The sequence below is a fragment of the Scomber scombrus genome, chromosome 3 (genome assembly GCF_963691925.1).
Source record: "Scomber scombrus chromosome 3, fScoSco1.1, whole genome shotgun sequence".
Classification (NCBI taxonomy): Eukaryota; Metazoa; Chordata; class Actinopteri; order Scombriformes; family Scombridae; genus Scomber; species Scomber scombrus.
This window is the reverse complement of record NC_084972.1, coordinates 15,925,710-15,941,952: the sequence shown is the minus strand read 5'-3', so window position 1 is coordinate 15,941,952 and position 16,243 is coordinate 15,925,710. Positions and strand designations below refer to the sequence as shown.

Here is a 16,243-nt window from a genome sequence, read left to right as displayed (position 1 = left end):
CTGGATGAGCAGGTCAAAAATAAGGTACCATAGAACTAACACTGGAAGATGAGGGCTACAAAGATTAACATCAGATAACTTATTCACAAAGTTTCATTTGGATGTAGAGCTGCAACAATTAGTCAGTTGATCAATTGACAGAAAATTAACCAGATACTATTTTGATCATCAATAATCTTTTTAAAGCAATTTTAACTCAAATTCACTGATTCCAGCTTCCCATATGTGACTAATTTCTAAAAAAAGTTGTTTTTTTTTTTTTTTAAACCGTGATATTCTTATCCTAACTCTCACCAATCACATTCCTCGAGCCTTAAACCCAGCTAGAGTGCCTTTCTAAACCCAACCAACGAAGGCAACGAGGACTAGCCAATCAGAGGCGGAGGAGGGCGGGTCATGACTTCGCAGTCCCAGTAAAGCAAATTCGGCCTTCAGCCGCGCGGCGCTGTTTCAGACTGATGAGCATCCATCCCCATCACCCGGAAATACAACCACAAACGGCCTCTTTCACATCACGCTCCCAACATGGCAGTGAATCTCGCAGACCTCTCCCTGCCTCAGCTAGAGGGACTGAAAACCCAACTCGATCAGGTAAATATAAGCAGTTCAGTACGTTTCCGCGGTGCATTTATTCTTATAAATTGATTGTATGAGACCGATGGGACTCTGTGTAGCTAAGTTAGCTGTTTAACATCCACCCTCACGGGTGGTGTGTTAACATTAGCTAAATAGTGTTGAACGGTCTCGTTATTTTACACTTTTCTGCCTGTTGATGTGGCTACATTTGCCAGTAAAAATATGATCTGGAAGGGATTTGCTCGCTTGGTAATTAATCGACTACTAATGTTTATGTTTTTCAGGAGATTGAGTTCTTGACATCTTCAATAGGTCAACTCAAAGTGGTCCAGACCAAATATGTGGAAGCTAAAGATAGTTTGAATGTCCTGAACAAAAACAATAAAGGTGAGTTTCATGACTTCACGCCCCACCAAACCTTTACTACACTGAATTGAATGACAGATGATATAATAACGTAACTTATTAGTAGCTCTGATCAATGTACTCATATACCATGGTGTGAATACAACAAATAAGATATATACAGTTAAGTCACAGCAATGTGATTATAACAGGGCTGCAATTAACTATTACTTTTATTATTGAGTACTCAATATCTTTTTTTAAATTAATTGCTGGTGCTAAAAATGATTGAACATTTTTTCCCCAGAGTGCAAGATGCAAGCAAAAATGTCTTATGTTCATGACCCAAAGATACTCAGTTTAAACTCATAGAAGACAGAAGAAACCGGGTAACATTATTTTCTAAAACAAAAAAGAGGAAGAAAACTATCTCTAAACTAACTCACAGAGCCCACTGTAAATCAGAAGCTGTCATAGAGATTTGTGCTGCTAAAATATGCATAATGTCTTTATATTGTTTTCAGTTTGATTAAAATTAGTAATTAACTCCCACCACCCTCTCTCTCTCTCTCTCTCATACAGGAAAAGAATTACTTGTGCCTCTTACAAGCTCTGTATCCTTCTGTCAGCTCATATTTCAGCTTGTATTGTTATGTTTGAAAACCTATGCTTAAAACGAAGTTGTGTTTCTGTGTGAGATGTGTACTGTATTGCTTGCCCTTGACGTTGCTGTTTCTCAGATGTATGTCCCTGGAACATTAAATGATGTGGAGCATGTTTTAGTGGATGTGGGGACAGGATACTATGTTGAAAAGGTAAATATATTAACATTTAAAAGCTCAGAAATACTTCAGTCATGTACAAAGTCATTTATTTCAATTTGTTTAAATAATATAGACTAGATAGGATTTTATTTAATACTCTTGTATTTGTCTTTTTGGTAGAACGTCGAGGACTCAAAGGGATTCTTCAAACGCAAAATAGACTTTCTCACAAAGCAGATAGAGAAAATTCAGCCAGCCCTTCAGGAAAAACATGCCATGAAACAAGGTGAGCCCACCAACACACAGCCGTCCTCACTGTTTCACCAAATATTTTATGTCAATACAAAGGCATTGATCTCTTGATTTTTACTAATACAGTAGATATGACAAGACCAGCCCAAAATATATTAAACATTTTTTAAATGGCATAAATGGTTGCATTACAGTGCAGTATGCATACATTTGAACAGGGGCACAATTGTTTTGGCTCTGCACTCTTGTACACTGGATTTTGAATTAAGCAATACAATTAAAGTGCCATGTTTGACTTACTTACACATCTATATCTGTGAAATGAGTAGACCATTGTAGCCCTTTCTATACATAGTCTCCTCTGGACAGTTTGTTAAAATACATTTGCTTTTAAATATGCATGTTCAAAACATGCTGAAAGAGATCTGTATTTCCACATAATGTGTCAGACCTTTGTTTGATATGGTCCAGTTCTGTGCTGAATACTGCAGGTCAATGTCAAAACCAGACAACCAGTTTTTTCAAAGATATTCCACAATAACCTCACCTTACTCTTCAGTTAACGACACACCTATTTACTTTGTACACTATGTTCTGTCTTGCAGCTGTGATTGAAGTAATGAACGTGAAGATCCAGCAACTACAACAGAGCCAGCAGTCATCAGTTGGGACCACTAAGGCTTAAAGTGAACACCTGTTTGAACTCTTCAGTATTGCAGGAAGGGGGTGGGGGGTTGAAGTTATGGGCACAAAAGAAAAAAATGCTTCTGTTTCTGTTTGAAGTAAGTGCACAAGTCTTATCACAAGGAAATTATAAGTAGGTTCTTGTCATGGTAAAGAAATGATGTGTACATGATCGATTTTAGATTAATTTAAATTGGTGTCCCAGGTTTGTCAAATTAAAGAGGTCATTGTGCATTCAACGAAAATTAAAGTTTTTTTTCACTTATGTGTTCCACTCCCAAGACCTTGTTTATCATGTATCAGACTTTTGAACATTTTCACAAATGAGTTAATAGAATTGCTTCAAGGCCACTATTAAGGCCCTGCGCACCAACATGGATGTTTACTCACATTCTGATTAAACAGACCTCTGCTTAAGTTGCCTGGCTCCATAAAGTCGGCATGTGTCCACAGTTTTGAGGTCTTATCAGCCACAGATGAATCCACCTGTGTGGGTGGACCATGTCTGTACAAGGCAGGGCCTTTAAACAAGGGGGCAGGTACAACTCTACAATTCAGTATCGGAATGATTGACTGTGAATGAAAGTGCAGTAGAAATTAATTCATTATTATTATTATTGTTAAAGGTTTAGAGCACACTAGTATAACTTGTAACACAATGGTTTCCTGGTATAAATCCCAAATGCGTAAGGCTGACACATCTTTATATGAGACTTCATTATTTTCTTTTAAAGTTAATTTTTTTTACACTTTTTGTCATTAAAATGGGTTGATAGATGGATTTGATTAACTGTACTTTACTATTTGTACTTTTGCAGCCTTTAATTGATCTGTTTATGCTATTTTGATACTTTTAATCAATCTTTGTTTTTATAATTAATTTAAATATTCACATTATCCTTGCTTGGTATTATAATCTAACAAATTGACACACTGATGGTATGGGATATTTAATTTCACATAAGCAGCACTCAAATTGTAATTCGTATCAGATGAGAGAATTTCCAACCACACTGTGGAAAGTAATAAGATAAAAGTAATAGTTACTGGTAGTCGATTATATCACAGATTTAGATTTTTACCTCAGGATGAAACCTCATATGACATCCAGACTTGGCATGGGGTCGTGTCCTATCCACTCGCCTTGGAGGTTAATTAACGGTGTGGAGTCATACTAACTGTCTGCAATTTCAGGTATAGATATATCACCAATCTGCTACAGAATATGAATTAGCTTTGTGTGTTACATGGTTACTAGAAGTAACAGCTCTCATAAGAGCATCAACCCCACCGTGGAGTCACCTCACAGAGGTCACAGGCAGTCGTTGCTACGCTGCGTGGTTAGCGTTGCTGTTGCCGGGGAGGTAGTTAGCTGTGGAGGCGGGGTGCAGCCTGTTGGGACGGGCGGACAGGAGGACGCAGCTGTCACATGCTGGATGAGCGGTGCCGAGAAGCTGAGGAATTGAGCGGAGGAGTATATTTCATAAAATGGGAAACGTTTTTTACTAAACAGCGAAACATCCGTTACAGTAGATAAAAGTTGTTACCGTGTCAAGTTGTGCTCCACGCGGACGCAACGTTTGGACTGGAGCACGTTCGGGCTGTGACCGGGGAGACGACAGTTAAGTGAAGAAAGCGACGACGGGCTGTAAAGAAGTGCGGCGTGGTATTTTAAGAGCTGCCTTCGTTGGAGAAGAAAACCACCAGGGGCAATTTAATCTCCCGTGAGTCGAAGAGGATATCATAAGGCGAATATCAAAGCAGCATGGTGAGTTTGGGGCCTGGAAGTGGCCACGCTAGCTAACATGCGACAACCTGTTTGCGTCGTTCTTCCCCCTTCACGCACGGCTTCAAACCCGCTTTAACCCACTCTGTTAACTTTAACACCCATTTGTTTGTTAGTAGGCGTTCACGCTTCTCACTTGTCCGACTTTATTTACACGAGTGGTTCATTATGTCATTGTTAACCCTTCAAACCAATTAGCCAAGGATAGCGGTGTTAAAGTAAGGCCGGGTGTATCTGGGCTGCTAGTAAACATAAGCTAGTTAGCTAAAGTCAGGTATTTAAGGGGTCGCTAGTTAACATATGGCAGACGGTGAGTCAAGCTAGCCTGCAAACACGTGTCTTAAGAGCATGATGAAATGGAGGGGGAAATCGAGACATCTTGTTCGATATCAACTTACATTAATCATATCATTTAATTACCCTGCTCTCACTGTGCAGCCACCACCACACGTGATTGGTGTTAAATGTTAGCCGTTACACAACTGAAGCTGAAGGGCTATCAAAGAGTTGGTGATAAAGGTCATGGCAGCGAGCCGCGGAGACGCCAGCGTTAAATAACTTCGATAAATCAAGGGGGATGATTTTTGAGATTTGATCAGAAACTCTCATACCAGCTGTGTTTCTTCAGACGTACATTAAACGAAGGCCTTTAATAATCGCGCGATAGAAGTTGCATGTGCACGTCGCCGCCATGTGCTCTTTTTTTCCTGACCCTCAAAATAATGTATCTTAACTCGAGGCTGCTGAACTATCATCAAATTGTGGAGAGCAGATATGATCATGTGAATGGTTGTGAGACTTCGATCCAAACATTGGTTTAGCTTCAATTACTGAGGTAATTTCGATGTTTTTTTTTTGTTTTTTTTTACAATGGATGACAGGTCAAAATGCCTCGTCGGAGTCACGCTGGAGCTCAGAGGCGGACCCGCGCCTTGTATGGGTACATGTTGGTGAGGCGGGGTTAGGAGTGATGAGGGAACCAATGACAGTGAGACTCATAGTGTGTGTGTGTGTGTGTGTGTGTGTGTGTGTGTGTGTGTGTGTGTGTGTGTGTGTGTGTGTGTGTGTGTGTGTGTGTGTGTGTGTGTGTGTGTGTGTGTGTGTACGGACTCAAGAGGCCTAGCAAAGACGGAAAACTGGATTAGAAGACCTCTAGTGATCTAGCGTCATTCATTGGATTGGCACAGATATATTTGGATATGGGAGTTAACTTAGCTCTGATAATGCTGTTTATTCTGAGGTGTGATGCTGAGGTGTAACAAGGCATGCATGAATGTCTTGCGAAATCTGCTTTCATAACATTTATATTTGTTTGAATAACTTCATAGATCTTTTCTAGACTTAACATCTGGATTTTTTGTTGTCGTTTTTAAAACATATATTACATTGGGGAAAAATACTCTATAAATTAATAATCATCAGCAATAGACAGATAGATGGTATTTTATTAAAACCAGATTAGAATTTTTGAGTGTCTGATGCTTATTAAATGATCTTGTTTGAAGGCTGGACAACATTACTTTCAGTGATAGAAAACATGCGGCCTAGACTTGTCTATTTGATGATTGGGAACTTGATGTTCTGCTATTTTAGCTTCTTATACTATTTTTACTCTTACTACAAAACTGTTTCAGTATTTAATGTGTTTCAAATGTTTTAATTGCAAAACTTCAGCAGCATCACATGTTCTTGAAAATGTTGCATGATACATTTGTCCTGTGTAGATTGTCTGTAATTGGACATGATAATTGTAGCCTTTGGCAGCCAAAAACTTTGACTTAACATATCCCATCATGCAAAGTTGGTAATACAAACACTGCACCGATGTGTTTTCTGTAACATACCCCAAGTTATTTTCTATAACTCAACATATTGTCCTAATCATGCAGGTTACCACAAAGGGAGCAGGTCTGAACCCTAATGCCAAAGTGTGGCAAGAGATCCCTGCCCACCAGAACAACATCCCGGAGGGGACAGACAACTCATCTTGGCTGCAGACCTACCCTCCTTCTGCTGAGATGACTGAAGGTACGAGCTTCTTCACTTCTGTGGGCCAGAATGTTTCTAACTCTTAAAAATCTAGGTTATAGATCATAGGAGGTTAATTATCTCCATCTACTGTTCATGTAAACGTTTCATTAATCAAAACTCTCCTGCACTAAAGCTGAGGAAAATTGAAGTATGTATCTGTCTGTGTGACACGTATAGGCTTGTGTAGTATTTACTGAATATTACAGAGATCGTAACTCGTCCGCAGGGTTATGCAATAAATACAAAGCATGAGAAAGCTTGTTAAGAGAATTACATGTCGTTGTCTAAACGTGACAGGTATTTCACAACCATTATGTTCCTGCTTGCCTCCCGTCTTATGTTACTCAAATGTTTCATCTTCAGGGGGTAAAGAGTGCGACACGGCATATCCTGACACCACTGCTGACTATGCCTACGCACCTACAGAGGGCGTCGTGAATGGCATGGACCAAACTGATGCAGGGTTTTTAGTGTTTGACTCCCAGTGCGAGTCACCCATTGATGGTGATGCTCCAAAGGAACAACCGATGTCTGAGGAGAGCCTGAGAGAGTCTTTGAAGAAACAGCTCGAGTTCTGCTTTTCTAGGTGAGTAGTGTGACCGTGTGGGTGTTTCTCAGTGTAGTGCATCATGAAGTGGGCTTATTTAGGCTCATTAATTACTAACTGGAAATAGTTTCCTGTTAGTAATTAATGAGCCTAAACTATTTGATTCAGTTTTATGTATTCAAGCTAACCATTTGACTGACTTTTGTTTATTAAAAATAGTTTATTAAAATAAACACTTACCTGATGGCTTTTACTCTGCTGCTACTGCTAAAGCTGTAAACATCGTCGTAATCCCGCGCAATCACTGAAATCCTGTGTGGTCTCGCGAGATCCCCGCACAGCACATCTAGAGATCTGTGTGGGGATCTCATGCAACCACACAGAATTTCGACGATACTTACAAACTTTTCAATGCATCGATTATGAGTAAAGACCCTATTTGTACTACTGTAGAAGTTTGGTAACAACCCAGGCATTATTAGTGGAGTAATTTACGAGATACACTGGTGGGTCCGTTAGCGGCTGTACTAAGCCATTCGGTTGATGGCTCTAACTCCACCAGTTTGCGACAAAATGGGGGGGAAAAGCGGAGCGGGTGGTTACATAGACCGCATGGTGCATATGACGCTAGGTCGAAATTACGCCGAACCATCGCTTTAAATTGGCACAATTTCTAATTGATGCACCAAACAAACGAATGTAAAGGTCTGAAGTAAATCCTTTATTATGAATGGGGGGATGTTGAGATATGGAAGTCTTCAAAAGTTTAATGTTTTGGTAAATGTACATAAAGATTTTGTATGATGTTTACACATTGTTTTTTGGCATTTCCAGAGAAAACTTATCGAAGGACCTGTACTTGATATCCCAGATGGATAGTGATCAGTTTGTTCCCATCTGGACCATTGCTTGCATGGAGGACATCAAAGCCCTCACTACTGACATGGATCTCATTCTGGATGTACTGCAAGGTACCAGTGCTATTGTTTAATTTTTGAACTTGAATATTATTTTAACACGTATATTCAATGGAGCTTTTTGTTCTTGTTGAGAGCAATCATGTTTTTTAGTGATTGGTGACCACCTTCACTTACATTATTACAAATAAAATACTGAATGATTATTTCAAACTTTAAAGCCATACACATAATATATAAGGCAATTGTCTAGAGCGCCACCAAGTTAATTGCTCACACACAGCACATCACATCGTTCACATCACAGCTAACAAATAAAAGCATGCCAATAAAACACTCACATTTCGATTGTGTCTTTATTACAGCTTCTCCCATGGTGCAAGTTGACGAAACGGGTGAGAAAGTTCGGCCAAATCACAGTCGTTGCATCATTATTCTTAGAGAGGTCCCAGAGACGACACCAGTTGAGGTAAATACAACCCCACGCTGCAAATTTAACACAGTCTTCCACAACATTCACCTGTCTCACTGCACAGTCAATCCTCCAAACCAGGAGTAATTTATAGATGGTTTTACTTTGCATTAATTTGTTGTGGTGAGTATGTGAGTCATAGATTGCTTATTATCACAGAACCTACAATGTGTACTAATGGAAGATATGTATGTGTTCAGTGTGTAATATGTGTCCTGCATCTCTTCACAGGAAGTGGAGGCTCTTTTTAACAGTGAAAACTGTCCAAAAGTGTTAAGTGCTGAATTTGCCCACAACAGCAGCTGGTACATAACATTTCAGTCAGATATGGATGCACTACAGGTATGTATCTTCATTGAAACTGTGTGGCTTAGTATAAATAATTGTTCTGGGAATTACTTATTTGTTTTATGACATTTGTAGTGTATAATGAGACAAGATCACAGTGCAGTACAGTTTTGGTTTAAATTCTTGTTTTCAACCAGTTACTCATTGGGTGTGGCTGTAATATTCACTGCTCCAATTTGGTTTTCTCTAAAGCCAAAGGTGACTTTCATGACCGTGGTGTGGGTGATGTAACTTTGATCAGGATTACTGTGGTCTATTCTCTTTTAAATGTATTATTGAGGGAGCAGTTGCCATGAAGAAATTCTGCAACTTATTACAGCAATTTCTTCCTCTTACGTGTAACTCATGAGCTTATAGTTGTTAAGCACTGATCATTAAACTTGTGCTCTAGGAGTGAGAGGGGATACAGCATTTACTTTTTTAATGAAAAGGAAATCTCACAGATTTTAAGTTGTGTTAATATTTGTTTCTTGTCTTTTCTGCCTTCAGGCTTACAAATATCTAAGAGAAGAAGTGAAAACATTCCAGGGAAAACCAATTATGGTGAGTTCAGTCACTGAAATGCATAAACAGTGATTGACTTAAAGGTAGGGTTGGTAATGTTGGAAAGCTAGCAAGAGAGCTAGCAAGATTTGAAAATAGCAGCTCCTCCTGCCTCTAATGGCGCTTTTCCACTACACAGTTTTAGCACGACTCGCCTCGCCTCGATTCGGCATGGTTCCTTTTCCATTACAAAAAAGTACCTACTCAACGTGGGCGGGGTCGTCATAGCACGGCTCCGCGAAACTGCCGTGACTTCGTTTTATACGCGACACAAAACACATACACAATGGAGGACATTGAGGCCGTGGTGTACTTGCTGCTGTATGGGGCTTTCTGTCACACACAAAGCAAGAAAATTGAGCCGTATGGATGTAACTATGGTTGTAACGATGCTGCCGGTATTTAAAAATGCCGGGTTTGATTCTTGTGTGGGACGGCTCATGACGCTTCCAGCGACAACTACCAATCAGCGGCCAGCAGTGTGTCGACGTCACATTTTAGTACCGGCTTGGCTCGCTTGGAACCTCACCAGAGCAGGTACTAAAAAAGGACCAGGTACCAGGTACTTTCCCTAGTGGAAACGCAAAAAGAACCGAGGCGAGTCGAGGCGAGTCGTGCTGGAACGGTGTAGTGGAAAAGCGCCATAAGTTCCACCCCGCTGCTCCCCCTCCCGTCAGTGAGTCCGTCCAAGCCACACCCCCACAAACTGCCAACAGCGACAGGTGAAGACACAAAGTAGGCAGGGAGAGAGGGGGCGGATGCAGAACTAGACATGAAGGCACCTGATTGGTTTTTGCTTTTCGGTGCGAAGAGCATGGAATGGTCAGAGTTTTATCAGTCCTGTGGCTTCCTTTTTCTAAAGACAATGTATTGATACCTCTGATAATAGAAGGACCATTTCACCCAGTATAACAAAAAGTGCTTCTGAACAGGATTACCAACCCTACCTTTAAGGGAGAATGCTACAAAGTCTTTTATTCTTGTATTGGATCATTGATCATGAGACACTTACATGAGTCTCAGTAAGCCTTGTGTTACACAAGACTAGTTGTGCTGTCAGCTGTCACGTCACCACTCTCTAGGCTAGGATTGTTTGTCTAAGCCATAGCCTCGGAGTGACCTTGGGATTCTTGTGTACCAAGACTCGATAAGCAAGGAGGAAATCCAGTGGTCTCTGCTCCTGTGTTTGCAGATACAGGTCTGCAACATTTACCTCTACGTTTCAGCTGGACTTTGATTTGACCTTGTGTGCCCTGTGTTTGTACTTGATGTATTAATGGTCCTGTCTGAACCCCGGTGATGATCAGTATCGCGCTTGGAAGGACCCATATGCACTGTTGCTGGCTGGGAGGAACTTTTTTAAATCTGTAGCTCTTTTCACAAATCTACTTTATCTCTTCTGCTTCTCCTCTTTACCTATACTCTCTCCCTTATCTTCCTTCACCTCCCCCACTCCTATCCCCCCCCCCCCCCCCCCCCCCCACCTACTAGTCAGGACAGTGTTTTATGGCCTAATGACCGTGAGATTATGAGATCTGAGGGGACCAAGGGACAATAGACAGAGCTGCAAAGTTACCCATCACAAGTACAGCAGAGGCTTCATGTCTTCACTAAGACAAGAACAAATGTATGACTCTCCTGTCCTTTATTTTCCCTCCAGGCCCGCATTAAGGCCATTAACACATTCTTTGGTAAGAACGGCTTCCGCAGTGTTGACTTGAGTGCATACAATCGGCACAACCAGCCACAGGCCCCATACGGCTCCCACGTCTACATGCAGCAGGTGTACAGTCCACAGCAGCAGTACCCTGTGTACCCAGTGGTGTCTCCCTCCTGGAGCCCTTCAATCATGCCTTACTTTGAAACACCTCTGGTGAGAACATGTTTGAGTCTCAATGTGTATTACAAAAGTTATTAAGTTCTCTTTTTATTTATTTATTTATTTCTGGATCAGTTTTGTCTAAATGGATTTCCTTTCTGCCATTGTGGTATTCAGGCACCTTTCCCAAACAGTGGATTCATGAACGGTTACAACAATCCTACCAACTACAAAGCAAACTCAAACTCCATCAATACCCATCGACCAAGAAGCCGGTAAGTGGAAGTCACGCATGGCAACACTACACCTTTTACATTAATAACAGGAGATATATTGGTGTATAATTGCACATCATAAACAATATAAAACTGTACATGTCTCCATCAATTCCTACATTAATAAATACAAACCAGACATACAGTGTACTAAAAAACAGACATTGACGTTCTCAAATCTGAGCTTTACTTCAGAGATAAGAAGCCATTTTGATGTTGAAATTAATATGTTAGGAAGAAATTGTGTAATTTTACATTTTAAAAAACAAAGCTTTTTTTCTTAGGAAAACTGGCCTGTGCCAGTCATCTACATTTTTATAGAGGCATAAAAACAATGCTTCAGTGCTCCCAATTCTGTTCAATTGTGATACTTTTGCTTTTGTCTCATCATAAACTTGTCATACTTACACAGCTGCAAAATATCAACTTTTTTATGATGGAGCAGACTTTAAGTAGTTTCTGAAATGTGTGTCCTTTGTGTGTTACAGAAACCATGGAAAAGGTCATCCAAGGTCTGTTGATACGCCTCTCTCTTCTTCACTGGCTCCAGGGACCCTGACGGATGGCTTGTCAGGGCCCTTGAGTCCACAGCCCCTCAAGACATCAGGGACCCTGACTGGCTCCACTTCAGAGCCAGTCAGTCTGCTGTCATTCAACTTTAAAGACATTTCTCCACAGACCATTGTACACGGTGGAGATCTGAACATGGCTGGACGGGCCAGGTGGGTGAATTTCATGCTGCTTATTTACATTACTGGGGTAAAGATTTCAAACCCTAATGTAACAGGCGGATACATATTGATGGTTAAATTATTTGTTAAAGCCCTGTTGCCTAGACTTAACATGGTTAGTTGAAACAATTAAGGAATAAAACTCATTTGTTTTTGGCGTTTGGCCACTTCCAGGGAAATGCACTGCATTCTTTGTGGATTTTCCTTTTTCACAAGTAAATGTACATTTTTACATGCAAGATTTTTTTTTTTATGTAAATGATCCATCTTTATTCCAGGAGAGGTAGCCACAGAGGCATGAGGAGAAAAAGAGAAGATGAACATAACACGGTCAGCATATATATATTTTTTTTTTTTTCTCAATATATACGTGTGATTTTCCACCAAGATTTGGTTTTTTTGACACAGTATCTTCTTATCAGATCAAAAACTTTTCCCAGTGTACTTCTCTTTTTGTCAAGGTAGTGTGCAGGAAACTTTAATCTAAACTTGACCTTTACTGACATGAAAATTACAGAGGCCTGTCCCTGTGATGGAGGTCAAGGTACCACCTCCACCAAAGTTTGACCTGGCTGCTTCCAATTTTCCTCCATTGCCGGGGTGTGTGGTCAGTGTTCGAGGAGAAACTACACCAGAGATGCGCCTTTCTGATGTTGTACGTGGCCTGAAGGTGACCACTAAGGTAAACAATGTCTTCTTCTCTCTGATAACACAAGTCCTGTCTGCTCTGAAAAAACAGCAAACAACTTCTAAGTTACAGTTCTATTAATGCATTTTTAAACCTTTTTTCTTTTGGTTTAGTCTGCGAGCCATGAGGTTAACGAGAAACGCACAAGTGTTTCAGAAGATCCAGTGAGCGTGCCTGATCCGGTGACCCCGGAAGTGAAACCTAGTCCTGTGACATCACAAACATTGGAACAACCAGTCACAAGGTAGAGTTTAGTTCAAGCTAAGGATATGTCTGCGAATAACAAAGGCATTTACAGGGAAAATGACGCATCTTTTCCTCTTTCTATTCAGTGATTTGCCTCCAGTAAAGGAAGAGGAGAAGGCTGAACCTCCTGTAGCAAAGGAAGAAATCTCCTCTCCGGTGGAGGATGTCTCTCCAGCAGCTGCAGACGATGCTCCCCCAACCTGCAGCCGGCCTGTATCTACAGAAGCACCTCCCTCATCTCCCAACTCAGAACAGGTAAGACTTACCTGGACCACCACATTACCTCACAGCAACAAGTCAGAAATACATCTGTGATTACAACAATTTGCTGTACTATACAAGACACAAAGTACTAATACAAAACTTTCAAATTCAAAGATTCCATAAATTATATCTCTCAGCAAGTATCAGTTATGCATAATAGGTCCATTGATCCAAGATACCAGTATGTTAATGGAGTATTTGTCACAAAAGGCACAATCTTTTCTGTTTATTATTCATGTGCTGAGATGGTTTTTGTTACTTGATCATTAATTGTACATTTTAAATTCCCATTTTTCTCTAACCAGGGGCAACGAAAGCTCAGCTATGCAGAAGTGTGCCAGCGGATGGCTAAGGAGCCACCACCAGCACAGGTACCCTCTCCCTCCCCTCCTGCCTCTTTAGCCAGCCAACCCCTGCAAGAGCTCAAAGTCAACAGGGTCGAGGAGCCTCGGCCAAACTCGAGGCGCACTACAGAAAAACCGGAGAAGCCTGGAGACAGCCGCCCTCCTCGCCAACCATTGCGCTCGTTCCGTGGGCCGAATGGCTCAGCCAGAGCTGGAGGCGCAGGGCAGAAAATTCGGGAGCATCAGAGGGGCCTGAATACTGGCAAACAGTTTTCCCCTCAGCGGGGAGCCCGGCGGAGCGGCAAAGAACAGAACATTCCTCCAAGGTCACCAAAATAATTCAAGAAGGAACCCTTAAAACATGAACTAAGACAGAAATAAAATTAAATATATATGTAAATATATATAATATATGTGTATATAGACAGATGAATTTATTTCATTTGACAGACTGTCAAATAACGTCTTTACCTTGACGTGGAAAATATTGGAAAGTTGGAAAGACTGCAAATAGAAATCCAAACTAAGAAAAAGTCAATAGGCACACTTAACATTGTTCTGAGAGGTCATTCTTTTTTCTTTTTCATCATATTGTTATGCATTGGATTTTTTTTTTTTTTTTTTTTTTTTTTTTGTAATGAAATGGAAGACAGTGACTCAGTAGCGGATTTTACTACAGAATTAGTGTTGATGAGTAAAATTATAGGTTTGAAGATATTTTTATGACAAGGGAATCTCACTGTAATACTATGAATACTAGTATAACATAGTATAGAATACTATGTTATGGATTGAGAATATCGCATCATATAATCATTGACTGTTTTTGGCAGTAGGTGTCTGCGTGTTGCAGATATCAGATTTATATTGTTAACAACAAATACCCCAGTAGTATTAATGGAGTAGTTCTGTTAGTCTGTTTTAATCCTGTGCAGATCAGTGTCCCCTTGTGGTTGTAGCAGAGCAAGCATCCTCATGAAAAAGTTTTTGGTCAAGTCACTCAATGTTATTGAGAGTTACAGGATGTAAACCATGTTCTTTTAGAAGTCCATTTACACGTCTTGCAAATCAGACCTTTCATCTTTTGGTCTCATCAAACAGGCCTAGTTTTGAACTGATATTGATCACCATGGTAACTTCTGGTGTAAAACTTTGTCCTGCTCCAGAATAGAAATATTTATTTCTTGATCAAAGTAGCTGTTTAATGGTTTATGCCATGGCAACTGTCTCCACTTAATTTGGTGATTGATTGCATGCACTATATGTTTTGATTGGATACCCGAGGCTTCAGATGAATGTATTCCTTCTGTTGCAAAACCACTTTGGAGCTTGGCTTTGTAAATGTCTCTATGTGGTAGCTCTGTTTTGAAATGATTTTGGTCTGGGATGTTAGTGTATTTGTTCTATTGCTGTAATAGCGGTCTTTAAGTTGTATTTTCTAAATTTCATTAAGTGATTTCATGTGTAATATTTGTAAATAGGTTTGACAGACTGATCTGAGACGTCACTAACAAGTATCTTTTTAGATCTACCTATATTCGGCGAGTTGGATTGCTGAGCCACTGATGGCTTAGCAATGTGCAGCACATGTAGTAGTGCAAACTGAAACTAACTATCCTTTTGATCTCAAGGCGTTTTAGTCACAATGGAGTTTTGAAAATGGAAAGCTGTTTAACATAACTTATTTGTGCTTAAATGTTTCATTTTTGTGTTTTCATTTCATCTAAATAGTTAGTGGTGTTGCAAAACAAAGATACAGATTTTCAGGATTGGGTAGGTAAAACTTTTCGCCTTAGATCAGTGTTCTGAGTCATCTGCTTTTAGGGAATATACTTCAGTGTACAGTATCTTGTCTTGAAATCAGTAGTTCAGGTGTTTTTTGTGTATGTGTGTGGTTGTCTTAACAGTGTAAACTTGTGTGCAAGAATGACTGACATTTGCTTCTGCTTCAGACTTTGTGACTCTGTCATCACAAACCGAACTTCCAGTGCCTTATCAGTGTTTCATTCCGTTTAGAGTGTAGAAAGGTTTTCACACATCAATTTGTCACACTGAACAAGGCTGGTTTGTTGTAAAAATGTGATTATCAGTTTATCTGTATATTGTAAACTTCTCCATTTAGGTGCATCTGTGGGGCCGGCTGGAATGAAGCAAAATGTGTTTATGCATGCCTGTGCGTCATTTGTCATGTGTGTATGATACAGTTTATTTCATTGTCCTGTCAATGCAATTAGAGATCACCAGAATCCTGCTTATAATTGTAACAATCAAACATGGGATTGCAAATTTCCGCCAAGTACACACTGGTTTATCAAGTGAATATTTTATTACTGAGCCTGATGTATGAAAATAAAGATTTATTTTTAAACATCCTTGTCTTATGTTTATGTCTACGTTTACACATTTTTGTATCTGGGATTTCACATACAGTGTGTGTGAATACGTTTTCAGACATCTCAGAAGCTTGACCTATTCATTTTCTTAAAATTAAATCTGTCAGGTGAGTGGGACAGTGACGGATATGGGTGATGTAAAAGTCCTGCCATGCAACACTGAACAGGATTTTTAAATGACGTGCAGAATAATCCTTGGGCATTATATCATTTTTGTA

The 16,243-nt window shown here is 40.1% G+C and overlaps 2 protein-coding genes across 3 annotated transcripts; both read left to right on the top strand.

Moving 5' to 3' along the window:
• The first annotated feature begins 469 nt into the window (after positions 1 to 469).
• pfdn5 (prefoldin 5) lies at positions 470 to 2,886 on the top strand. The gene is made up of 6 exons (XM_062443531.1): positions 470 to 591; positions 861 to 963; positions 1,504 to 1,535; positions 1,662 to 1,736; positions 1,866 to 1,971; positions 2,543 to 2,886. Exons 1-6 carry the CDS (start codon positions 526 to 528, stop codon positions 2,620 to 2,622), a joined length of 462 nt encoding a protein of 153 aa, XP_062299515.1. The 5' UTR covers positions 470 to 525; the 3' UTR covers positions 2,623 to 2,886.
• Positions 2,887 to 4,025: 1,139 nt separating this feature from the next.
• On the top strand, positions 4,026 to 16,000 carry larp4ab (La ribonucleoprotein 4Ab). Of its 2 annotated transcripts, none has more exons than XM_062443511.1 (15): positions 4,026 to 4,389; positions 6,297 to 6,435; positions 6,802 to 7,024; positions 7,820 to 7,956; positions 8,268 to 8,371; positions 8,606 to 8,716; positions 9,212 to 9,265; positions 10,926 to 11,138; positions 11,262 to 11,359; positions 11,848 to 12,081; positions 12,369 to 12,420; positions 12,608 to 12,772; positions 12,892 to 13,022; positions 13,111 to 13,279; positions 13,594 to 16,000. In XM_062443511.1, the coding sequence occupies exons 1-15, from the start codon at positions 4,387 to 4,389 to the stop codon at positions 13,969 to 13,971; spliced, it is 2,211 nt and encodes a 736-aa protein (XP_062299495.1). In that variant the 5' UTR covers positions 4,026 to 4,386; the 3' UTR covers positions 13,972 to 16,000. The 2 variants fall into 2 exon arrangements, with proteins under 2 accessions (XP_062299495.1, XP_062299504.1); XM_062443520.1 differs by lacking the exon at positions 4,026 to 4,389 and adding an exon at positions 4,994 to 5,242.
• Positions 16,001 to 16,243: the final 243 nt, after the last annotated feature.